Raw genomic sequence first — 27,624 nt, 5'->3', positions numbered from 1 at the left:
ACACCGATTAACTTCAACAAAATTCACCGGTCTGTGCCGATTGTTACCTTATGAGATTTGCACGTAATGTGCTAAAAACATAGTATAAAATTGATAATTAAACTTAAAACGTCAAAAACGAAAGAATAAGGATTTCAGGGCTGGTATTCTAAACGAAATTATAGCGCGATATAGCGCGTTTTTACGTACTAAATACGCATTATAGCGCGCTGTAAACGCGTTCGGAATACCAGCCCAGATGTAATTTTCAGTCTTCAAAAAAATGGCAACAATACGCACGAACTTGTCATTTGTCAAATATTAGCAATTATTTTTTACAACGATCGCAAGATGGAGCTGGCGTCGGCACCCTCGCGGCCGGGTGGAGAAATCACCGTTTTAGAGATGTCAGTAAATAGATCGATATTTTTTTGATACATTTTACAATAACTTGATGTGTTTTCTTTTCTAAAAACCATATTTTCCATTATTCCGTAGTCATTTTATAAGCTTTTATTTTAAACGCATGACCAGTACTAAAATACATAATTATGCATATCCTTGGTAATGAGAAAGTTTCAGTGTATTTTTTTAAATTATTTTATTTGTTAATAGACTAATAAACTAACCCAAAATCGCATTCATTTATTTATTTTTATACAGGGTGTTCTTTAAATCCTGTCACACCCGAAACCACGATGATCAGTATGAGTAAGAAGACATATTGGCACATTAAAATATTTTTTTAGAACGAATGAAATTTAAAAAAATAAAACACCAAAAAAGCAAATGGTTGCTTACTTCTGCAGGGCTGAAACGAGGGGTAAGGGGGGAGTCTGACACTGCGCCGCGCTCTCCTCACTTCTCCCCTGCAGAAATAAGCAACCATTTGTTTTTTTAAATATTTTATTTTAAAAAAATTCTTTGTTCTAAATATTTTTTTTAATATGCTAATATATCTTCTTGCCCATACTGATCATCGTGGTTTTGGATGTGACAGGGTTTAAAGAACCCCCTGTATATCATATTATCAGCGCTATGACTTTTTAATGTTTTGTATTTCTGAAATATCTCCGCATGTGACGTCAGAGGTTGTTCTCTGTTAGTTCTTCCCATTGGTCCGTTTACGGTAAGCCAACCGGATATCCTTCACATTTTTTGTTAAAATCTTTATTACTATTATTTTCGTACATTTTCAAGAAACTTTGCTGTACAATTTAGTTCTCTAATTTCTATCGCGCAAGAAAACATTTTTTGTATCCAATTATAAATATTTTTATAATAACTTACTGACTTTTCTATGTCTACCAGCTTCGAGACGTGCTCGTCTCTTCGTCAGGACAACAAATTAACCAACATGCAAAACCCACTATACATCTTCACCATAGTTGTTGCACAAAAAATATAAAACCAACACGAATGATGATGATGATGAAATATTTTTTTAATATGCTAATATGTCTTCTTGCCCATACTGATCATCGTGGTTTCGGATGTGACAGGGTTTAAAGAACACTTGTATAGGTGGCACTTATGAATCCTATTAATTCATTTTTAATTATTTACATTTCTTGATTTTGAACATCTCCATGATTATGCCTAGAACCATCGTTAAAATCGTGTGTCTCATTTTGGAAGTGGCGTTTAGAGCCATCAGTCAAAAGGGTATTGGTTGTAGAAAGACGGCTATAGTGACTGAAATAATTGAAGACATTTTTTATCTTATTTTATTTTCTTTTTGTTCATGAGTGGATAGAGATGTTATGTGACAAAAACAGAAAGCAAAGATATCTGGGGTTAAAGTTTAAAAATCTAGTAAAATTATTGATAATTTAACACCTTCATTCGCTCTCAAAATTGGTAATCTACTGCTTTTTGATGGTGTAGTTGGTTTTATATGAAAGAGCCAAAAAGCTATGCACTTTATAAAATCGTCATTAATGTAAAAAAATAATTTTTTTTTAATTTGCGACATAACGCCTTCATCCATTCATGTCTTCAATTATGTGAGAAGAGATATTGTGTCCTTTCATAATATCTCTTCTCACATAATTGAAGAAAAAGACAGTCAGCAACTAAAGTGTGCCAGTATGTCAGTCTATCTGGCCCGGTTAGTTCCTCATTGGTCAGGAATTAATCGTCAATGACGCCGCAAGCAGTCTCAAATGATTTTTAAAAAGGCGGTCCCAGAATGACAAAAATGACAGAACAATTGTATGGAGTGGAATCTTCTTGATGATAGCCAAAACATCGTAAGCGACAGGAGCAATATTTTAGGGGATAATATTTCTTCTTCCCAAATATGAAGGAATACACTTTGAGAATCCAGCTTTGTTTCGAAGTCGAAAAAGAATTTGATTCTCAAAATGTTTTCCTTGTTAATTTAGAGGTAGGAGGGTTCTCCTGTAAGTTTGTCTCGGCGATCAAGGCTGGATTGGCGGCCTCCGTGGTGTAGTGGTCAAGACGCTTGACTCACGCACGGAAGGTTCCGGGTTCGATTCCCGGTGAGAACACAAAAATTAAAATGTGATTTTTCTCAAGCCTGGGTGCTCTGTGATGTAATTCACCACTGTAATTAGGCCTCCTGGCCTGTTGTGGTGCAAAAAAAAAAAAAAAAAATGTAAAATGTAAAAAAAAAAAAAAAAATATAATCTTTGATATTTAAGATGGAGCTAGTTAAGAAATAACGTGTCAGTGTACTTATCGTTTTTTTTCATTATATATTTGTGGATATAAAAAATGTATTTGAATGGAGAAGACGAGTTCAATGTTTCAAAATGTTCAGTCATGTCTTTTTTTCCGCAACTGAATGAATGACCAGAATCTAATGTGGACCTCAGAGGTTAAAGATTTGGGCATTATTTTTGTGAGTTCCCAGACATTTTATGATCAGATCAAAACAGTTCGTAGTAGCTCATGAAAGATGTTAGGATTCGTCCTGCGTTCCGCCAGGGTTTTCAGGAGCACACGAGTACTGAGAATTCTTTACAACTCATTGGTGCAAAGTAGACTTGAGAGTGGTTCGATGACTTGGGGACCAAGTGAGTTAAAGTACTCTTATGGTGGAGAGGGTTTGGAAGAAATTCCTTCGATTTCTCTACACGAGGGAGTGCGGATATTATCCATGGCTTTATACCACTGAGTTTCTCCGGGTTATGCTCAGTTACAACAGTTTAAATATCAGAAGAGATGCATATTGAACTGCACATTTCTTTCGCGATTGCTGCGCAGTACTGTCAACAACCGTGAAATTAGGCAGAGCATTAGCTTTTATGCTCCTGATGATTACCTTAGATAATGTCAACATAGACTGTTCCACATTCCAATATACAGGACCAACGTGGCAATGGTTATGCCTGTTAGAAGGGCTACCTCTATGTTGAACAATATTGCTTTGGCAATTGATATTTTTCATGTCTCTGAGGGAGTTTTTCGTTGCAAGTTTCTTTGATTATTTACCATGTTCTTAAGATATTATGTACGCCTTCATGTTCATTTTATATATTATACTTAATTTTATTGACCTTTTTAATTATTATTTGCATATGTTTGAATTATGACTATTTTGTATTGTACATTAACATAAATAATTAAAATTGAATTGAAATTGAATTGTTAATGTATTAACATAAATAATTAAAATTGAATCATCTTTTTCAGGTTTGGTAAACTTAACGAATGTATCCAAAGCTTATCGCTTCCTCATAATATGAAGCTAGCCATTGAATCAAACATCTGGATGATGAGTAATACGAACACAGATAAAAAAAATGATAAATCTAAACTTACAACTATTGCAACTGTCACTAAATACAAATATAATCCAGTTACCGAAATCAGCGCAATGTATGACAGACTCTGTCTTTCGGGAGAGCTGTTGAACTCTTTATATGACAAGCAGATATTACTGGTTATTGGACTGTCACTTGTAGTCAGTGTGATACATTTGTACATTTTTTATGTAATTCTGAGTTATGATTTGGCGTATGAGTACAAAATAGAAAGAATTTTCAAGGCATTTTTCTGGGGATGTTGGTTTTTCTCAATGACCGTCGGTCCTGTTATCTTTTGCTCTACTGCCACTCAAGAGGTTAGTGAAACATAATATTGTTCTGTTGTAATTAAAAATATACAAAGCTTTTTTTACGTCATAACAGCAGGAAAGTAGAGAACACAGCAAAAATTGACTCTTAGCATTTTTTAAATTTTCAACAAGTTAATATGTAGGTACGATGGTTGCTACTTAAGTTTTGAGATATGGCAGCACCAGTGTGAATAGAATATGTCAAATCTGACATTGTCATCGTAAAGTTTGCCATTTTTAATGGTAAACGTACTTGAAAAAAATATCGATGTATTTACTGATCCCCATCTCTGAAGCGGGGGTTCCTTCATCTACCCGGCGCGACTCACGACCAGCGTTGCCATTACTACCTATTTTTCGGTAGATCTACCGATTTTAGGAGCAATCTACCGATCTACCGAATTCTATTGAAATTCTACATATTTTTAAACATTTTCTCGTTTTTTTTTTCCATAGAACAAAATTTCAATACAAATAAAACGAAAACATGTTATGATAATTTATTGTTTGTTTGCTCACTTAGGTTGCCATCTGTTGATTGTTAAAAAAACTCCTTATCTATTGTACATAAGTATATAACGAATTATAAATTAATGAAATGAATTAGTTAGGATTCCCGGTTATTTTCAAGTATATAATATTGTGGTATGATAAATCATGACCAAAAAATTTAATGACATTATTAAAAAATTCATATACATCTTTGTTTATCTTATGAAGAGGAAAGAAAGGGAATTACCTTTTATATAAAAATGGTTTTTCTTCAGTTAATTATCTATTTAAATTTAGTTGAATCATTCTTTTAAGCAATGTTTTCAGTACTTTAGCAGTTCACAGTTTTTACATTTAAAGAACTTTAAAATATTAATTATTTCTTTGTTTGGCAATTTCGTTTGACAACAAAGATTGACTGATGTTTGTAAAAATGACCAGGACATAGAGAGATAGAGAATACCCATCAATGTCAGGGCCTCTATGCTGCAAGACGCTTCTACCTGCAAAAAAAAACTATTTACACCGACCAGACCGACAGAACGGGTATTATCATTTTTTTTTTACATTTTTTTTTTTTTTTTACATTTTTTTTTTTTGCATCACAACAGGACAGGAGGCCTAATTGCAGTGGTGAATTACATCACAGAGCACCCAGGCTTGAGAAAAATCACATTTTTAAAATTTTTGTGTTCTCACCGGGAATCGAACCCGGAACCTCCTGCGCGTGAGTCAAGCGTCTTGACCACTACACCACGGAGGCCGCCGAATTATACATAATTGAATATATTTTATGGATAAACGTTCAACCTATGTATCTTTGTGCATAAAAAGAATTGCATTCATAGGTGACTTAGTGTGATTTCATTAATATGTATGCCTTTAACCCATAAAATTTTTGTATGGTTACACAAAATACAGTATTGTTGAAATAGAAATATCAACATAACCTCAAAGTACCTACTCGGCTCATCACTAATGTAAACTGAATATGTATAAAAAGTGTTTAAATAAAAAAATAATTATTTTTATTTTATTGAATAAGTAATGAATGACATTATAGATGTATATAACCAAAGATAAAACAAACATACAAACAAACAAGCCATCGTGCCGTTTCTCCGTAAGGGTAGGCAGAGAGGATAGAACGCTACATCACTCTATCTTTGCACACAGATCTCGCTTCCTCTACATTCATACATCTGCACATGCACGCGCGCAATTTATTCCGACTTTTAACATGTCCATCTTCAAGTATTTGTTGGGTTTGGTCATGCCATGTCTCTCTCGGTCTTCCTCTTTTTCTGCATCCATCAACATTCGCATCGTGAATATTTTTAGCCGTTCTTTCGCTGTCCATTCGCTTTACATGTCCAAACCGACGCAGAGCTCCTTTCTTGATTTTGTCGATAACACTTTTCTCAGCCTTACATAATGTACGGATCTCAACATTTGTGCATCTATCGTGCAAAGTTTTACCAAATATTCGCCTGAGAGATCGCATTTCAACAGCATTCAGCCTAATCTCATCCCTGTTTTACCAAGATAAAATACTACATAAAAGTAGGTAGGTAGGTACATGATTAAATGTGTTTGAAAAATTATTACAGATTTAGGCAAAAAATAGAATTTTACAGTAGGTGTACGTAAGCCAAACAGGAAAAGTCATTCATATAACAAAAGTATTTTTATTTTATCGCCGTAAGAATTTTTATTCTCAAAACTAATAATGGAAAATGAAATATATCAATTTCTCTATTCTCATTTCCGAGCCTGAGTAATCTGTTGATTAGAGAATATAATATTGTTTTTATAGAATGTTAACTTACTTTATTAATAACAAATAAATATTTTACTTTTTAGGCCCATAAAATGAGTCACTTGATTCACGAGATTGATCTATTGCAAAAAAACTATGAAGCGAGAACAAATGTAAGTCTAAAAATTGATATACATAGGTAAGACATACACCCCCGGCAATATAAAAAGCCGAACCTGTAAAAAATAGAACTTGGATTTTTGTTTATTTTTTCTGTTCCATTCTAACACATCTTCAAATTTTATTCTTATACGTATACCTATATGTATACTTTACATCAGTGAAACACTAATTTTTACATTAAAAAAAAGTTTTAAGAGTTTTTCTATTCAAGACAAAAAACATTTAAAAAATGAAAAAAAAAAGTTTTTTTAATTTTTATGCTTTGAAATTAAATACTGAATTTTAAAAACATGAATTTAGTAAATAAAACACCCTAAAGCATCTTTAAAAAATATTTACAATTTAATTAGAACAACATTAATATTTTGTATGACCGCTTTTGGCATTTATTTTTTATCTTGAAATAGGGCACTCGAATGAATATCTTCTTGTGAGTGCTCTAATTTTTTCCTTCATAAATGTTTTTTCCTATTTCATAATATTTTTTAACAGCTTTATATAAAATTGAATTGAATTGAATTTTGTGACATTGACTTTTTTCTAAATGGGAGTCTGATTTTTTCCTTTCCTCTTGTATTGTGATTATGTTCATGTGAGCATTGATATTTTTTATTCCAAATTTCTGTGTTTTTTTTGGAATTAATAATATTATTAACAAACATCATTGTATTGTAAAATATCGTTTGCTAATATGTTAGTACTTTTAATTCATTTAACATCAAATTTACACTTGTGTATATGTTTTGTTTTCAAAATGATTTTTAAAGCTTTGTTTTGTGATATTTTTTTTTTTTTTTCTTTTACAAACTATAATTAATAATAAAAATAATGTGACCTCGCTGGGGGTTACCCGTGCCGAGGACACTTAACAATATACTTTTAAAAAAACATGTTTACATTTGAGAATAAACAAAGAAGACTTAATAAACAGAGATATTATTAATATTTAAAGCATTAACTTAGTGGTCAAACATTTTACTAAATGTTATTAAATATTTGTTTTTTAACCAGTGCATGTTTGTCCAAGTCAGTGCATGTGCTTATTAAAATGCATGTCGTGTTGGTTTTATATTTTTGTGCAACAACTATGGTGAAGGTGTATAGTGGGTTTTGCATGTTGGTTTGCATGTTGGTTTAATTGGTCTCCTGATGAAGAGACGGCTACGTCTCGAAACCGGTAGACATAGAAAAGTCGGTAAGTGGTTATATACAAATATTTAATGACATTTAGTAAAGAGAGATAATCAACAAAATGTTCAGACAGTTTTAAACACTACATATTTATGTTTATAACTAATTTATGAATATCTTTATTATTTATATTACAAAACGCACAATGAAAGAATAAAACCTATCATAAGCTATACACTTGTGGAGCAGTTGATTCAATATTGGTTTGGGCGAATGAGATCCATTTTACTTCACTATCATTTTTTTAAAAGCCTTTTTGAAGATTTCTTGGTTACCAATAGCGTTATTAGATAGTGAAAGTAGGTTATAGATTTTAATTGAATAATACTCAAAATCCCTTTGTCTGAAAGTGGTATTAGTTTTTGTGTTGAGGATCTAGTGATTATATTATTTGTATGTGATGTATTTAGGAGTTATGTCTTTCATTTGAGTTAGAATAGTTTTTGAATCTGTAATTGAGTATTGTTTTAGCGTATAATTGCTTTGGTGTCATATGGTTAGTTTTTAGTTTGTTTAAATTTTCTTGGCTTGATAAACATAATAAGCTGCTACAATAGTTAATGTGCGGTTCAATAATTGTGATGTAAATAATTTTGCATGAATCCTTATCTACAAATCTTCTAATTTTTCCGATTTTTTAATATTTTTTTGCAATCTTTTTCATTACCATCTTAGTATTTTGATGAAATATAAGTTTGAAATCCATCATTACACCCAAATATTTAATTTCACTAACTTCATTCAGTTTTTCATTATCTACTACAGATCGACACTACTTATTCAACAAAACTATTTATTCATCGTGCCATGGATTTGTACAACTTACTCAAAAATTTTCATACCATCTGCAGAAATTTCCCAAATTTCTACTTGTTCTATTACATTTTTAAACGCGTGCACCGTGAGGCAAAAGGCTGTTAATTGTTCCTAGAAGTGATAACGCATGACCTAGGTTCAATTACTTCGAACGCTGATGAGAATTTTCGTATTTAATTATTCATTCGGCTATTTATGTTGCCGGGGGTGTAAATAATACATTCTCCTATAACATATTAATTTCTGTCACCAGGTTGAGATGTTCTCCCAACAAATGCTACACTACAAATTGGAGTTTAAAGCGGCCGGCTTCTTTACAATAGACATGAGGAGTTTGTGCGCGATTTGTGCTACAGTTCTTACTTATTTAGTCATCTTTATACAGTTTGACGTAAATAACAGATATAAACCCTGACTTTTTTATTTTATTTTATTTGAAAAACCAACTGTTCTTCATACATATTTATAGTAAACAAACAGATATAGTGTATAAACTCAGAACCAATAACAGATTTCCACAAATAGTACGAATTTAGTAAAGAAACTATAATACATATAAGTTTTTACATATAAAAATGTTATTTTTATGTATATTTTTTAATAATCGAAGAAAATACATTATTTTTTTAAAGAACAGTAAGTTATTGTAAATTGGACAGGATTGGGACAAGGATGCATAAAGAGAGGATAAGGAGGGGACGGGAGATCTACATATTTATTATTATAATGTCTACTAAGTTACATAATGCATTTTTAGTGTAAATTTTCAATCTGACAGAGTAATGTTTGTGTAGTCTATGTCTTTAAATTTTGTATTGTACACTGATAAAGTCCTATGAAAAAAAGCATTTTTAACATACGATGTTTTACTTTTTGGTACATGAAACTGGTGGTACCGTCGACAAATCCTGGCTGGCACATATTTTGTTATTAAACTAAGTAATTCTGCACAGTCAACTGTTCTTGTCATAATTTTATGAAGCAGTAGTTTTTGTTATACTGAAAATTAATAAAACAAATAGTTATTGGCTGAATTTCAGAATTTAAATTGGCTGCCACAGAGAGGGAAAATATTTTAGAGAAGGTAATATAGAAGTCTAGGCATCTACGGGGCTTATGACCTGTCATTGGCTGGTTTAAGTGGCCACTTTACACTTTGTGTAACATTCACCATTCTGCCCATATTTGAACGTCTATATTCCTTCAATTCTTTCATCTGTTGATGATTGTGAATTTAAAGAGCTGAAACCTTTAATTATGCGGGTGAGATTCATGTAATTGAATTATTATGATATCTAATATGTTCTTCATCTCTGTTTTCCAGGGACAGCTTCCCAGGGAGTTGAATCCAGTCCTTGTCTACAATAAATTGGACAAACTCAAAACACTGCTTTCAGTTATAGTAAGAATGCCAGTTCTCTCATACATATGTATCATGGAGTTATATTTGCTCTTCACAACGGAGTCCTGGTCCCGGCCCTGATGTATGGGAGCGAAGTATAGACTTGGAAAAACAGGGATGAAAGTAGGCTGAATGCTGTCGAAATGCGCTTTCTCAGGCGAATGTGTGCTAAATCTATGTACGATAGATGCACAAGTGTTGAGATTCGTACATTATGTAAGGCTGAGACAAGTATTATCGACAAAATCATGAAAGGATCTCAGCGCTGGTTTGGACATGTAGAGCAAATGGACAGCGAAAGAACGGCTAAGAATATTTACAATGCGAATGTTGATAGATGCAGAAATAGAGGAAGACGGAGAAAGACATGGCATGACCAAATTCAACAAATACTTGAAGATTGACATGTCAAAAGTCGGAATAATCGGTGTGTAGGATTTGTTGTTGAGGATTTGGTTGGAGTTCCTACCCCAGTTAGAGATTGACAGAGAAGACACGAGGTTGCTGTTTAATGCGTATTCATTACGTGGCAAATAAGATACAGTACTTGGTTGTGTAGCGCGAGCTTAGCGGTGATGATGGGTTGAAGAGACTGCACTTGAACTACATACTGGAACTGTGAGATGTCGTCGAGCTGGTCTGACGTGAACTGAACTGACTGATGTTGGCTGCGTCCTGTGGTCTCTTTATAGACCATATTCCTTTGTAGTTCATTTCTTCATGGTAGGGATGATGTGAATGTACTTCAGGGCGACGATCCCATTTTTATATGCAATGTTGCTAGAGTTGTAATATAAGTTGTATTGGATTCGATAGAAAATGATGACATTGCATCGTCGGTCATTAGTCTACTTCAGGTGAACTAATTTAACACGTGTGTGTCATCGACTATGGACTATGTCTCGAAACCGGCAGACATAGAAAAGTCGGTAAGTGGTCATGTACAAATATTTAATAACATTTAGTAAAACGTTTCACCACAAAGTTAATGCTTTAAATATTAATAATAGTTTATATTTTTTTTTTATTTCAAATATGCAACATCATCATCATTCTCTTTCCTCACCTAATGGTGCACAGGGGACTTCATTGGTGCACCAATCGCAGCGTATTTTGATCATTTTTGTTACATGAAGGTAAGATGATCAGTCTTACGCTTCAGGTACCGATCCGCGAATTTCTACTCAAAAAGAAAGTGTTCATCTGTTATTGGTGCAAACCTAATTAAACATTTTATTTATAAAGATAACAAATCCTATTACATTTAAAAAAGTTGAGTGGAAACTTAATCTACCAGTGTACGTTATTACAATACTCATCTGACATAAGATTTGTTAATGTGTACCTCAATTTTGATAGTACATATATTTATGTGCCACTTTGTTCCAGGTGTCCTATACAGGGTTAAAAAAGAGAAATAGTGGGTTTTCTCTTTTTAAAAAAATAAAATAATAAGTAGGAACTAACTCTGATTTTTTATTTATTCAACATTTTCTCTACAGTTTGCAACACTGTCTTAGTATAGTTTGTCCACAACACAAGTACTTATATTTTCATACAAGATTGAACTCTACTATATTTTTTGGAATGAAATTCTGACGAGGATACAGTTAAATTGTCATTATCGTAGAACAAAGACGAATGCGATTTTCTTCAACTTTACATGAGAGTGGTTTACAAAAAAAATTGACAGTGTCGCAATATGATAAGTGCAAAAATATAGGATTTGATAAATACTTGGGTTAGTTATACATTTTTTTTTCAAACCAGTGCCGCGATTTCAAACGCTATCTTCATCTGTACATATCCAGACGGTAAATTTAAATTCTGTACTGTCTCTATCTACCTTGATATGTTATACCGACTTGTCATCTCAACGTCATATGATCGAACCCAGCAAATGAATGACCCCGAAAATTTAGTCTGCGTTATTACTTCAATAAAATTTTGAGTGGTTCACATTTATACTTTAAATAGGATTCCGTGATAAAAACTGGCTACTTCAAAACGATTATTAACTCTAATAAATCCCAATTCAAGCGAAAAATGCTCGATTGAATATAATGACTCTTAAGTGATTACAAAGCCGGTTATTCTGACATCACGATACGTACACTCGGGAAGATAGTAAAACAGATGGCAAAAATATAAAAACGAAATTTATTTTCCGTAATGGCAACATTTTTACGCCCAGATACTGTTATATGTTAATAGGGCAGAATTTAGCCATATTATCTGTGCATCTGGGCGTTGGTTTTCAAAACTGACAGATATGTCAGAATTTAATTTGACTTAAAAACTTACGTTATTATCATGTTTTTAATAGGCTTTTAAGAAAAAAAGTGCCAACTTTCAGAAAGATTAAAAATATAAATAAATCGTAATAAAGAAAAAATTGCCAGGTGGAATAAAATTTTTGTCACCTTAATTGCGTAGATACGTATCGAGGAGTCCTAGATCTGTTGGTACAAACTGATGTACTTACATCAAAACTTGATGATGGGGGGATCAGTAGTGTATCTTCGTAATTGGTCGAGAGTATTTTATCTTCAACTATAACGTCATACTGAAGCTATGTCACTTTAGGACGTAGATATGTGTACCGCGACGTACGCTTTTATTTTATTTATTTTTATTTTTCCATACATTTGCAGTATTTTATTTTTAATTTTTATTATTTAAAAAAAAAGGTGTCTATCTGTTCCTTTCATGCTAATCCAAGACCTCTAACCTACTTTAAATTATACAGTAATTACCAAAAAAGGAGGGATCCATATTAGGGAGGCCCTATTGTACTCAGTTTTGGAAAAGATACCTACAATTAACTATTAAGTATTATAATATCAACAAATTAATGTAAAAAATAACAAATCAAAAAATGTACTCGGTAAAATGATGTATCAATGATATGTTTAAACTTAAAATGTGTGCATATAATATGAATATGTATATGCGAATACATACGTATAAATTGGTGTATGTATGTTTTTGAATGCGTCACAAGTGCCCTGACTCAACACGGATTGAGTCGGGGCAAGTTCACAGGCATAGGTTGTTCCTGATTGTGTCGCTATAAACTGAGTCTCTGTCCCTAATAAACGTATGAATAGTGTTATTAATACATAAAATTAAAATATATATATATATATATATAAAACTACTTCAAACGAACGTACTATACCACCCACAGGTAAAGAAAAATGAACCAATTTAAAAGTTCTAGATTCTTCATTTAAATATTAGAATTTGACATAAGCATTTAGCAGCCATAAATATTCAGCCATGTGGAATTTATGAACGAATAATTTTCTATCAATAACATACTGCAATAATATTAAAACAATAAAAACAGTAAAAAAAGTTTTGATTTTTGTTTGAAATACAGCGGTTGTCAGTCGCGCCAACGTAAAAGACATAAATGACATCATCACAGGAAAAAAACATAGCGGCCGATGTAGTTTTTGTTCAGTGTGATGTTTTTATAAATTTCTAATAAATAAAGTGCCTTGTGTACCCAATCATATGATAATTAATGGTGAGAATAAAAAACCTTATCTGATCGCTGTTTATTTTAACTTTTTATCTTGTAAATGTCGCATTATTTGCGCAAACATTCGTTATTTTAGGTTATGAATGTCTTTTGACAGTTTGAACGTTTGACATTTTGACTGAGGAATGTTTATTACTTATTTGTTTAAGTATTTAGGATTCATCCGAAAAGAATTCGGAACGAACATGCGGCTTGCAACAAACGATTTCTGTAATATATTTTCGTCATTTAATTTTATGCGGGTTGCTGTTGTATTGTCGTTCTGAGAAAAATAACGGTGTCAAATGCCCATATTGACAACAAAATACTGTTTTAAAATCCGATTGTTTTGAATGCCAACATGAGATTTAGTACTTAATTGTTAAATAGCATACCTTACATTCATTTATACAATATTAGACAAATAGTACGGTTTACTTATAAACCTATCTAAAACACATAATGTTTGCGGTTAGTCAAATATTGCTTAGTAAGTTAGACGTATTTTCACTTAATTATCTTAATGTCAATGGTACCAATATCTAATATAGGAAATTTACAAAAAATCTAGGAGTACTAATGGATGAACATCTATGCTGGCGAGCTCATACTAATGAATTAAGCCGCAAAATATTTTTCAGTCTTCACTCACCTAGAAGGTTGCAAAAATTATTCTTACCCATTAATACTAAATGCACTCTTGTTCAAGCATTACTGCTACCTATTCTAGATTACGCTGATGTTTCTATGACTGATTTAAGCCGTGAGCAACCCGATAAACTTGAATGACTTCAGAATACATGCATAAGGTATATTTTTGGTCTTAGGAAATATGACCACATTTCTGATTATCGTAGGCAAAAAAATGGTTCAAAATTAGACAGCGGAGAGACTATTACTCCCTCTCACTTCTGTTCAATGCACTTCAGTTTTAATGCTCTTATATACCTCCGTGAAAAATTTCACCGCTTATCAGTCCACGGTTTACCTCTTCGTTCTAATTCTCAAAGCATCCTCTTAGTGCCCATCCACAATTCCTCTTTCTTCTCTTACTCATATAGTGTCCATGTGGCTCCACTGTGGAATCATCTCCCATCCACCATCAAAGATGTTACTACATTATCTCTGTTTAAATCACGTCTGAAGAAACATCTCCTTTCTCTTCCTTAATCTCTCCTCCTTTCCTGTTTGCTTGTTTTCCCTTTTCCATTGAGTAAAGGTATGATTTAAGATAATTTATGCACAAATACATTTATTTATATTTTTACATATCTTTACCTTTTTTTTTTTTATTTTCTATTGAATATGTTTTGTAACTTGAATTATAAAAATAAAACTTTTATTTTATTGGTTGGTTGGAAGACATTGCCATTTGGCAATAAGCTTGCCAATGTTACAATTAACATTATGTACAAAAATGAAGCAATTAAAATTAATATGTATAATTAAAGTTATTAAATAATCTTCTTGACAGTCCCGAACTTTTAAATTGTGTCAATGTTTATGTGAGACGGTGTAGGACGAGACAAAATACTTCTTTTGCTGTTGACTTGCATAGTTTAAACTATGCTAAATACTCACCTATTCCACGGTTCCACATGTTAGCAAACAAACATTAAAACTTAGATTTATTTCATTATTCTTTATACAAATTAAAATCATTAATTTTTAATCACCTTTTTTCTAAACTATAAAAATGTACGAAGTTTTATACTTGTTTCACTGTTTATGCTATGATACATCGCCTCTGTTACTTCAATACTTGTTATATTTAAACTCTTTAAAATAAAGAGTTTAAATATTATTGTTAATTTTCTGCATATCTATGTTATAATTTCTTATTTAACTTTTCTTTATTATTTCCTTATTTTCTGCTGATTTTCTTTTATGGTGTTATGTTTCATTATAATTGTTTTTCAATATTATTTTATACTTTGTCAAAGGTGTAAACCGTTGAAATAACTAAAAAAGTTAAATAAATCATATCAATTTGAATCTGTTCAACTTCAGTTCATTGTACATTCTTACATTTCTTGGAAGTTGGGGGCAAAAACAATAAATTATAATTAATCATCATCATTCCATGTCTGCTCTCTAGTCGGAGCATATTTGTGTCCACAAAAAAAACCTCCATGCATCTCTATCGGCTACCAGCTCCTGTGTGTCCTCATAAGTCGGTTTGACATCCCTCCGTTCTGACATAAACTGCCGACGAATAGTTAGCAGTGGGCGTCTAGGACGTCGATAACTCGATGCTTTGTCAAGTAGGCAAGTATGGCTAAAGGCTCTCAGGAGGCATCCGCAGTATATAGCCCAGCACCAGAGTTTGCTGCGTCCGTTCTTTTATTACTTTATTCCTCACAATGTCAAAAATCGGGTTGTAGTCCTGTGGCTAGTGTCTCGGACTCACGGACCAAAGGTCCGTGGTTCGAATCCCACTCTACCCCAACTGGATTCCATTTTCTAAAAGTGAGTTATTTACAACTCGTTGAAAATGGCCCTCAAAATTAAATATTTGGGTAAATCATAAGAACGCAAATATTTCTTTTTCAAAAAAAAAAAATACCACCCAAGATTCTTCTGACACACCTATTTTCGAAACTCAGTATTTTGCTGTTTTGAGCCCTAGTGAGGAGCCACGATTCGCATCTTCAACGGAGATACTGAGAAACAAATATTTGAAGATGAACATGTCAAAAGTCAGTATAATCAGTGCGTGTGCATGAGAAGATGTACGAATATAGAGGAAGCGAGATTTGTATGCAAAGACAGAGTGAAGTGAAGTATTAATTTTTAAATGTTTTTTTTTTACCAAAACTGAATTCCCACCAAGCCACTTTCCGTGGCTCGTTGGTGGAGATTTATATCAGTACTCACTTATATAATATTTTATATTATTGTTATCAAAAACATTTTTTACTTTGTGGTATGATATTTTACACTTATTTGTTTATAAATTTGTATAAACCACTTAATTTTTTTAATTACACTTCGACCGGTTTCGAGGTTACTACCTCGTCGTCAGGAATTTAACTAACTTATAATTACACACGTTGCTATTTATATAATAAAATATTGTATGAAAGAGACAGAAAATTGAAAGAAAGAGAGAGAAAGAAGATAAAATAAATCATAACGGGAATAGTTTTAAAAGAGGACTCGAAGTTAAATTTGATTGATTATTTATTATTTGAAGTTTTTGATTAATGGCTTTACCAATTTCTAATCGTTCTAAATTATCTAAATGAAAACCATTTTTATTGACATGCAAAATTTCTACACACGTTTCTTGATTAAATTCATGGTTTTCGGATATAAGATGATTTGCGAATTCCGAAAAATTATTATTACTCAGACATCTTATATGTTCTTTGATTCTAACTTTAAATTTACGTGAAGTTTTTCCAATATAGAAATTTGGGCAATTTAAACAATTTAATTTATAAATTCCCGAATGATTTAATTTATCATCCTTATCTTTACAATTTGTTAATATTTTACCTATGTTATTATTAGTATAAAAAGCTGGCCTAATATTGTTAGGTAAAATTTGTGCTATATTATTAGAAAATGAATAAATGTACAAAATTCTACGCCAGTTCTCCATATAATATTATCTAAATTTATAAAAACAATGAATTTACAGATATAATTAACAGCAGGAAAAATTAGGAATATACATGTAAATACAAATATTTACACATAGGCGAGTTTAATAACTACTTCATATATAAACTTTTGATCAGTAGCCACTCTCTTATTTTGGTCTTGTTACATTGTGTGTTAAAAATAAGTTCTTTCGGCAGTAAATTAAAAATGCTAGGTACTAAATATTTGAGAGTTCTATTACCATACTTATTACATACTTTTGGGACTACCAAACCATCATTATACGTGAAGCGTGTATTATGGTTATGTCTCAGAGGAGCTTTGAAATTATTTTTATTAAATTGTTCTTGCATGCAAAGCCTCAGTAATCCTCGAACAGGCAGAGTTTTAAGTGTTTTGTTCAGGAGAACATTATCACTTCTTTGTCTGTAAATCTCTGCTGGTACGATTCTCTTGACTATAGAGTACTGTAGACCCAGGATCGTTTCAATATTCGTTTTATTCAAATGTCCCCACGACTTTATATCATATCTGCTGATTGATGGCGTGATTGGCAGAGACCTGACCTATCCTTACGGGGAAAAGGCATAATGATTTATTGTTAAAAAATTTTAAAAACATATTATCTTGTTTACAGATTTCGTGTAACAGATGATTTAGGATGTCATCAGCAAGAATGTCTAGGCATGAGAAAGTCAAATCTGCTCTGGTAAGTCCTCCGATCTCTTGCTTCATCTAATATTAAATCTAAGATCAGTTGGAATTAAATAAAAAATATAGGGTCCAATTCACAGCAGCGGTGACCAACCGGTTGATTGCGGCTATTAGGCTTGTCGATCGCGACAAGGCTAAGAAATTGAGCGGTTGGTCAAATTCATCAGTTAGGTATCCGTTCAATCATAATATTAAGGCCACTTATGAAATGACCAGAATCTGATACGCACATCAAATGTTAAGGATCTAGGCGTAAGATTTGTGAGCACCCTGACATTTCATGATCACTGAAGATGTTCTGCGTACTGCCAGGGTTTTCGAAAATACATGCATACTGAGAACTCTTTCCAACTTCTCAGTGCGAAATAGACTCGAGAGTGACTCGATGATTTGGGGGACACATGAACTGAAGTACTCTCTTATGACAGAAAATCCAAAAGAAGCTTCTGAGATATCTCTACATGAGAGAGTGCGGGTATTATCCTCGGCTCTACCCGACCGAGTTTCTCCGGGGTATGCTCGGCTACAACAGTTTAGGGACTAGAAGGAATGTGTATTTGACTACACATTTTTATTGATTGTTGCGCGGTATGGTCGATAATCTTGAGATTATGATGAGCATTGGTTTGTATGTTCCTAATAATTACCTAAGACAGTGTCAGTATATATTGTTTCATATTCCAATATACAGGAACAACCTGCCGATGGTTGTGCCTGTTGGAAGGGCTACAGCTATACTGAACAACGTCGCTCTGGATGTTGATCTGTTCTATGTATCTGAAGGGGTTTTCCGGAGCAGGATTCTCCTACTACTTTGACTAGGGTCTCTTTCATGCGTTTTTTTCTTTTTAAAATATGTATGTCTTTAATTTAAGCTTGTTATGTGTATGTTATTTTTAAATAAATTAATTGATAATTGAATTGAAATTTGCAGAATGCTGTGGATCGATATTTATTGGTTTACAATATCTTATTTATTTAATGCCTGAAAAACGCAATAACCAGTACACCATTTGATTGACTAATCTCCAGTCGATTTTCTTTTGCAGAATTTTTACCTGAGAGTACTCGCTAAATTTAAATAATGATTTTGATAAAATTATCATTAAAATCTCTTTTGTTATGTTTTACTGTATTATTTTAATTGGGTTGTGGTCCCGTGGCTAGTGTTGCGGTCTCACGGATCAGAGGTCCGAGTCCAACTTTTTAAAATTTTAGTTACAACTCTAAAATGGTCACTAAAATTGAAATATTTCATCATCATCATCATTCCCTTTTCCGCACCTAATGGTACATAGGGCACTGCATTGGTACACCAATCGCAGCGTATCTTGATAATTTTTGTTACATGAAGGTAAGATGATCAGTCTAACGCTTCAGTTACCAGTCCAGGGACTATGTAATATTCTAGTGTGAAAACACCCCTATTAAATAAATAATTCATATCAATTATGTCGGGAATCGAACCCGAGACCTCTTGCATGGCAGGCTAACGCGCTGACCATTACACCACGAGGCCGACGAAAATTGAAATATTTAGGTAAATTATAAAAACACTAATATATATCTATATTTAAAAAAAATATAGGTATTGTTTGAGGCGTTTTTCTTGATATTTTTATTAAAGTCACTAACCATGGAATTTAGTAAAAATAAATGAAAAATATAAATATTATAAAATTTAAATGGGTACAAACGAACCTGATAAATGTCAATCCACTATAATTTTACCGTGCCGTTTAGATTAAGATGATATGTGTGAAATAGGTTATTCTCCGTCAGGTATAATGCGGCTGGTTTGTTTATTTGGAAATTCTTGTAATAATGCTTTTTAATGGTTTTTTGTATTTTTTATTTCCTTTTTTAATTACTGTAAAATAAAAAAGTATCTTCTTATCTTTTACAGATTTTTTTTTTTCTCTTTCTTATATTACACAAAAATATTATACCCGTCTATTTATTATAGGAGCAAAAATTCATGAAAAATTCTTGTATACCCACGAACAGGCCATGCCTTTGTGGGATTTGTTGATGGATGCAGAAATAGAGGAAGACCGAGAAAGACATGGCATGACCAAATCCAACAAATACTTGAAGATGGACTTGTTGAAAGTCGGAATAATCGGCGCGCGTGCATAAGAAGTAAATGCAGGTAGAGGGAGCGAGATCTGTATGCAAAGATAGAGTGATGTGGCGTTCTATCCTCTCTGCCTACCCTTACGGGGAAACGGCGTGATGGTTTGTTGTTGTTGAGAAAGATATTGTAAGGAGGGTGAGTGCCGGGAACAGGGTGAAAGGTTTAATTATCGCTGGAGGAAAAACTAGCAGTTCACAGTGGAGTTCTAGTGCCAACTCTAATGTATGATAGTGAAGTAAGTAAAATGCTGTCGAAATGCGTTCCCTCAGGCGAATGTGTGGTAAAACGATGTATGGTAGGTACACAAATGTCGAGATCCGTGAACTGTGTGAGGCCGAGACGTGCATTGTTGACAGAATCAATAAAGGGGTGCTGCGTTGGTTTGGACATGTGGAACGAATGGACGGCGAAAGAGCGGCCAAAAGGATCTACGTTGCGAATGTTGATGGATGCAGAAAACGAGGAAGACCGAGAAAGACATGGCGCGATCAAGTCCATCATTGAAGATGGACATGTCAAGAGTAGGAATAATCGGCGTGCGTTAGTGAGAAGATGTATGAATGTAGAGGAAGCTAGGTCTGTATGCAAAGACAGTGATATGGCGTTCTATCCTCTCTGCCTACCCGTACGGGGAAACGGCGTAATGGTTTGTTTATTTGTTTGTTTATATCGAAACAAATTATCGGCTCAACCAAGCGTGGTCGGCTAACGCTACTAGACAGACTTGTTTCCTCTCGATTTCCTTTTTCGGGATTATTACCTGAGAGCAGCTATCGAGTGGGTAACACACATAACTGTATTCTTCGTCCGTTCGGACACGTAATGGCAAGTCATAAGTCCTCTAAATGTAAATGTCTCGATTTTCACATTCACTATTTAAAAAATGCGTTATGATTTACCCGTCGGCCTCGTGGTGTAATGGTCAACGCGTTTGCCTACCATGCGAGAGGTCTCGGGTTCGATTCCTGACACGGTTGATACAAAACACCAGAATATTTCATAGTCCCTGGACTGGTACCTGAAGCGTAAGACTGATCATCTTACCTTCATGTAACAGAAAATGACCAAGATACGCTGCGATTGGTGTACCAGTGCAGTGCTCTATGCATCATTAGGTGCGAAAAGGGAATGATGATAATGATGATGTAAACAACTTACTATTAGAAAATGGGAATCAAGTTGGGGAGAAGTGGGATTCGAACCACGGACCTTTGAGCCGTGAGTTCGAGACCCCTAGCCACGGGACCACAACCCGATTCAAATTACGTCATATTGTTTGAGATGTCTGTCAATGTTGTTCCGCTCGTCTCTCTTGAGATACCGGTCCCCAGGCGGGCTAGTTTAGTTTTAGTGAAAAATACAAATGCTTATCTTATTACCGGGAAACTCCTTGACAATCGGCAGGATGCGGGCGTGAAAATAATTATGTTTAAATGTTTGTCATTTTAAAATTTTATCGCAAAATTATTTTTATCTTGTATATTTACAATTGCAATAATAAAAGGAACCGGGTTGTGGTTCCGTGGTAGTGTCGCGGGCTCACATATCATAGGTTCTTGGTTCGAACCACTGACTGACACTGAACTGACGTGACAAAATATTTGGGAATCTACATAGATTCACAGCTCTCATGGATTCACCATTTTGATTATGTAAAATCTAAAATTGTTCCCTTATATAAAAGTGATTGCCGTAAAAACGTCTCTAATTATCGACCGATTACGGTCCTATCTGTTTTCTCTAAGATTTTCGAACAAGTCTACGAACACGCGCAGCGCAAAGATCTACATTTCGCTGAAAACCACACGTACATGAGAATATTATATATAAAATTCAGAATTCAGAATAAATTTCTTAGATATATTAATTTTAAGATGGGTTTTTCTACTAATCAATTAAATTATAACAAAATTTTAGACTCTCTTAAATTAACTAAATTGCAAGAACGAAGAACATCGACCGATCTTATGACTTTATATAAAATAATAAAACCAATGTTTGATTTGATACCCTTGATCTACTGAAATTGATTTCATTCTATGTACCACCTAGATTAAGCAGAACATCTACAATATTTTATTGTCAAAATTCTCGAACGGTAGCTCAATATAACTCACCTATTGTTAGATTACAGAATACCGGGAATGAATATGCATCACATTTTGATATATTTAGTTTATCTCTGCCTAACTTAAAAAATAAAGTGACCAACATATTTTTACCAAAAAGAGCAAATCATCTTCAGAAGATTGGGTTGGAATAGTTATAATTTGATTGATTAATGTATTTTGTTATTGTATAATTTCTTTAAAATATGTATGTATTTCAAGTAATTAATAATGTGTATAGTACGAGTATATTAATATTTCATACTCGATTTTTTTTATTTTTAATCTTTTTATTTCTAAGCACTCTTTATACCACATATATGTAAATGGCAGAAATGCCGTATATAAATAAATAAATAAATAAATAAATAATATATATATATAAAAATACAATGAAAAAAAATATCGGCTTTAACGTTTTTTTTTTGTAAATATTCATAACTATTCGCAATAAAAAAAAAACTATGCTCAGTAGAACTGAATAATAATACGCCTCGATAAGCGTGATAAGATTTTATTTGGATTGTTTTATCTTATGTAAACTGCATACCAACGTAAATATTACGCTGAACATAATTCCGTTTATTTTTCTTTATCAGTCAGTTTTGTTCGTCATGTATGAATATTCTTTTCACCTAGACTCGCGCGTCGTTGAAAGCGTTTGAAAACCCAACGCAGGTACATAAAAAATATAGTGGCGAAATTCGAAATGCGGAAGTTCAGTGCTATGGGAAAGTGGATATAAAAAGTGTTTTCTTACGCACGCTAAAAATTCATCATCATCATCGTCCCCCTTTCCGCACCTAATGGTGCACAAGGGACTGCATTGGTGCCCCAGTCACAGCGTACCTTGATCATTTTTGTTACATGAAGGTAAGACGATCAGTCTTACGCTTCAGGTGCCAGTCCAGAGACTATGAAATATTCTGGTGTGAAAACACCCCTTTAAATAAATATTTCAAGTCAACCGTGTCGGGAAGCGAACCCGAGACCTCTCGCATGGTAGGCGAACGCGCTGACCATTACACCACGAGGCCGACAAAATAAGAGCATTTAATTATACGGCAAAGTTTCTCCAAAACCACTTCAGAACGTCGCAGGTTCACGTGATCACGTTTTTACAATAACCAATCAATATTGTAGCCTTGTTATGTTGTGATGGGTTTCCGGTTTCCGGGGTAGCCATGATTTGCAACGTTTAGCGGGTTTTGACGTTTAGCGGCTACAAATAATTTGTCTTTAGAATTGTACGGGGTTCTACTTTTAAATGTCAAATGTTTAAAAACACAGCCAATTTTATTATGATATTTTTTTGTAAGGCTGAGACTTGGTGAGCAAGGGGTGCTGCGTTGGTTTGGACAAGTAGAGCGAATGGACAGCGAAAGAACGGCTTAAAGGATCTACGATGCGAATGTTGATGGATGCAGGAAACGAGGAGGACCGAGAAAGACATGGCACGATCGAGTCCATCAAATACTTCAATATGGACATGTCAAGAGTAGGAATAATCAGTGTGCGTGCTTGAGAAGATGTATGAATGTAGAGGTAGCGAGGACTGTATGCATTGTAAAACGAGGCTAGCACAGAGACATGCATATTTTATAGGCCCAAATTTTTTAAACTATTTTTTTACTGATAATATTTCATCGAACCCAAACTTTCAAAATTTTCCTTCTTTTAAAAACACGCACTATCCTGGATTCAAACTAAAGATATGAACTCTTTTTTCTATGATGTATTTTGTTGCCCTTTAATAATAAGGAATATATTTATGTTTTTTGATATTTTTATTTCTTTATTTAATTACTATAAAATACAAAAGTACCCTTTAATCTTTTACGGAATATTTTCTTTTCTCTTTCTTATAAAACACAAAAATATTATACATGTCTATTTAAGGAACAAAAAATTCATAAACATTTTTTGTATACCCACAAACAGGCCATGCCTTTGTGGGTTTTTTTGAAAACTATTTTTACTCTTAATATGTATTTCATCGCCATGTAATTTTCTCTTGTTTTTGAATACTCTTTAAAAAATAAAAAAAAATAAAAAATTAAAATTTTTTTTTTTAAAAGACAGTGATATAGCGTTCTCTCTGCCTACCCCTACAGAAAACGGCGTGATGGTCTGTTGTTGTTTTAAAAAAAAATAAAAAAAAATCACAAAATCGGTTCATTTTTGGGGTGCACAAATCGGGAATACGAGACCTTGATTTTATAGATTTTATTTAGGCATAATTGGTTCGATGTGCAGTTGTATTTTTTGCGCAGTATTGTGGACGCGTTTGCGATAGAGCGACAGAAAAACTGTGTTCAAATACCGGTTTATAAATGCTCTCCCACCGCATATCCTTGTAATTTTATCAGTTTATCTTTTCATAGACTCTAACCAGTTGAGTCTGTAAAGTGCTGAACAAATAACTAAAACCCGTCTGCCTTAAGATAATAATATGTACAATGAATGAGTACTTTTCAAATTATCACAGCCATGCTTTATTTTTGTCCTTATTTCATATCTATTGGCGCCCCGCAGATTTGATTCGTTTGAAATTAATTATGTTTTCCTGTTAATGATTAAAAAATAGGAATGGTGTCACGCATCAAAGTGACACTCAATTTTTTTCAAACAGAACTCATAGCATAATTTTTATTATTATCGGTATGTTTTCTAATTTATAATAATTATGTCTCATTTCTTTACTATTAATGGCATATTTTCTCTTTTTATTATGTAAATAAAAGACGAGTGATACTTTAATCCACAAATTTGGAATATCCAGTGACCGGTTTCATCGCTTTCGCGACATCTTCGAGACTGGTAGCTTTATTAAAGAGTTCAATGTATTTATACAAAACAGAGGTAAGGATAGATAATTGAATGTTATCAAATATCTAAATTTAGTAAATGGGGTCTAGAATTTCAAACGTCGTCGTCGTGAGATTCATCCGGCTGAACCAATTCACCTACTAGGCAACGCCTGAAAACAATTTTCAAATTTTTATACTCCTAGTGCTCCCAGGAGGAAATTCAGCCAGTCTGCAAACATTTAGACATACTCAAAACATTGTTGATTTAAATATCTGGTAAAAAAAGAAGTATAAAAATTGGAAAATGGTTTTTAGGCGTTGCTGCCCAGCTGGTGAATTAGTTCATCCGGATGAATCTCACTCACACGATAAATGTTTCAGCTCTTCTTCGCAAAAATCAACAGATGGAAGAGTTGAGGAAATGTGGATATAAAAACATGGGTAGAATAGTGAATGTTACACAGTGTGTAAAGTGGCTACTAAAACCAGCGAACGACAGATCATAAGCCCTGTTATTGCCTTGACTTCCATATTCCCTTTTCAAAAATGTTTTCCCTCTCTGTTGCTAAAAAATTAGGACAGATCATAGTTTACGGCTACGTAAGTGACAGCGCAAAGTTTAAATCGATTATCGATTAAATAAGTGACAAATCCGATTACATTAGTGACTAGTAATAGTTTAAATCGGATACTCAAGTGACGGATATTAGTTTAATTCGTTTCTAGAGGTGACAGCGTAAAGTTGAAATCGGCTGCTCAAGTGACAACTCGTAGTTTTAATAGTCTACATAAGTGACAAGTTAAAGTTTTAACCGGCTATATAAGTGACTGCTCTTACTTCAATATGTTCTATATGTAACCGCTCAATCTTCAAATCGGCTACATAAGTGACAGTTCACAGTTGAAATCGGCTTATTAATTAGTTTTAAATAAGTTTTAATTTTAATTAATAGTTTTAATCACATAAGTGACAGCTCTTACTTTCATTTGTTTATACAGGTGACCGCTCAAAGTTTTTAATCGGCTGCATAAGTGACAGCTCACAGTTTAAATCGGGAACATAAGTGACAGCTCATAGTTTAAATCGGCTGCTTTAGTGACAGCCCATAGTTTAAATCGGGTACATAAGTGACAGCTCATAGTCCCTTTTCACACATGCCACGCAAATACCGCGTTTATCCTACAAACGCATACAAAATGTGTCACCTTTTCACACGTGCTGTAAAAATCTAGACGACCCGGTATGGCCCTTTTCACTCATGCCACGCCAATCCACCCGGCGCGGTAATTTTACCGGGATCACCCTACAAAAGCTGACTCGATGTGAATTGTAGGATGAACGCGGTAAACTTACCGGGCCGGGTGGATTTGCGTGGCATGTGTGAAAAGGGCCAGAGTTTAAATCGGGTACATAAGTGACAGCTCATAGTTTCAATTGTTTTCAATTCATCTCACAGTTTGAACTAATAAGAAATGATAGTTTGTATTTATACTCGTTTGGATAGGGTGTTTTTGTAAGTCGGGAATAACGTTATAAATACGAATAAGATATATTTAGAACGGAGTTTTACGATTTTAATTATTCCTTTTTTGAAGTAGAGCAATCTCTTAATCTGTCTTCATTGGAGAGACGTAGAACTGAGATGGACCTTATATGCATTTTCAAAATACTTAGTGCTTTAAGTGATGTCCCATCTCTGTTGCAATCAATTTCTTTTCATGTTCCCAACCGTGTCACCAGAAGTCAAAATCTTCTAAGAGCAACTTTGGTTTTTATCCCCCAATGTCCAGAATGTGTAGATTAGTCAATTCATCACACGACTTGGAATTCTTTGGGATAGATCTTCCGGCTTTTCGTAGATCTCTTCGCTACTAAACAGTGTGGGATGAAGTTGGATTGGCATGGTTTAGCTCAAAGTTTAAGGTCTTTCGTTTTTTTGAATATATTGTATACAATTATTGTTTTGCCCTTGTTTGTCTTTGCTAAATAGTTTTATGTTCTTTTTGTTCAGTTTCTTGCATTTATGTTTCTTCATGTAACTGTTGTAATTGGCTTAGGCCGTATATATAATAAATAAATAAATAACTATCAATGTATTCAAAACAGGTTTTCATATATAATTTTCTGATTTAAAAATAAACACCCACAAAACGGCTTGCAGTTGGCGGTACGTCATTTTGACGTCGCGCGTCATGACGCGGACTGCTCTTCTAATAAAAATCGCGCACAGGAATGGCGGGAAAACGTCATACATACCGTTTGTCGCATAGGGCGCGAAACGTCTCATTTTCTAGTAATTCAGAATATGCGTGTTTCAAACGTTTGTAGAAAATTTATCCAACGTCACACGGAAAAAATATTATCACCTTTGCTTAAATACTTTTATGCTTATTTCAAAATAAAAACAACGCGGAAAGACCCCCCCATTGATCGTTTAATTGCCAGGGTAGTTAAAAGCCAATGAGGAAATTCAGTATATTTTTATTTGTTAATATATTATTAAACTAAGCCATTAAAAAAATGTATATAATTTATTTATCGTATTATCAGCGCTATGATTTTTTAAAGTTTTGTATTTGGGAAATTAATCCGTGTGTGACGTCTTCCGCTTATTATCTGTCGGTTCTGACGATTGGTCCGTTTACCACAAGTAAACCGGATGTCTTTCACAGCTCCCTTACAATGGGTTGATTTGAAATTTTGACTGAAAATGTTAATTGAAAATATTAATTGAAAATGTTAATTGAAAATTTCCTTAAATTATTTCTCGATAACCCTTGATCTATGTAAGTTAATATTAAATAATATAT

At 33.4% G+C, this 27,624-nt stretch overlaps 1 protein-coding gene and 1 long non-coding RNA gene across 2 annotated transcripts in view; both read left to right on the top strand.

The window, feature by feature from the left end:
* The first annotated feature begins 3,645 nt into the window (after window positions 1–3,645).
* Window positions 3,646–8,925, top strand: LOC148273050 (uncharacterized). The gene is made up of 3 exons (XR_015824699.1): window positions 3,646–4,069; window positions 6,419–6,487; window positions 8,758–8,925. It is a non-coding gene; the product is annotated as an uncharacterized LOC148273050 (long non-coding RNA).
* Window positions 8,926–13,328: 4,403 nt separating this feature from the next.
* Window positions 13,329–27,624, top strand: part of LOC148273049 (protein diaphanous-like) — a 93,715-nt gene continuing 79,419 nt past the window's right edge. Inside the window, exons 1-2 of the mRNA XM_088239211.1 lie at window positions 13,329–13,441; window positions 17,682–17,753. Coding sequence (XP_088095337.1) covers window positions 17,706–17,753 — 48 coding nt within the window. The 5' untranslated portion in view covers window positions 13,329–13,441; window positions 17,682–17,705. The remainder of the gene's footprint in view (window positions 13,442–17,681; window positions 17,754–27,624) is intronic.

The sequence above is a fragment of the Micrasema longulum genome, unplaced genomic scaffold (genome assembly GCF_059751315.1).
Source record: "Micrasema longulum isolate JH-2025_06_02 unplaced genomic scaffold, ASM5975131v1 h1tg002094l, whole genome shotgun sequence".
Lineage (NCBI taxonomy): Eukaryota > Metazoa > Arthropoda > Insecta > Trichoptera > Brachycentridae > Micrasema > Micrasema longulum.
This window is presented reverse-complemented; position numbering and strand designations above follow the sequence as displayed.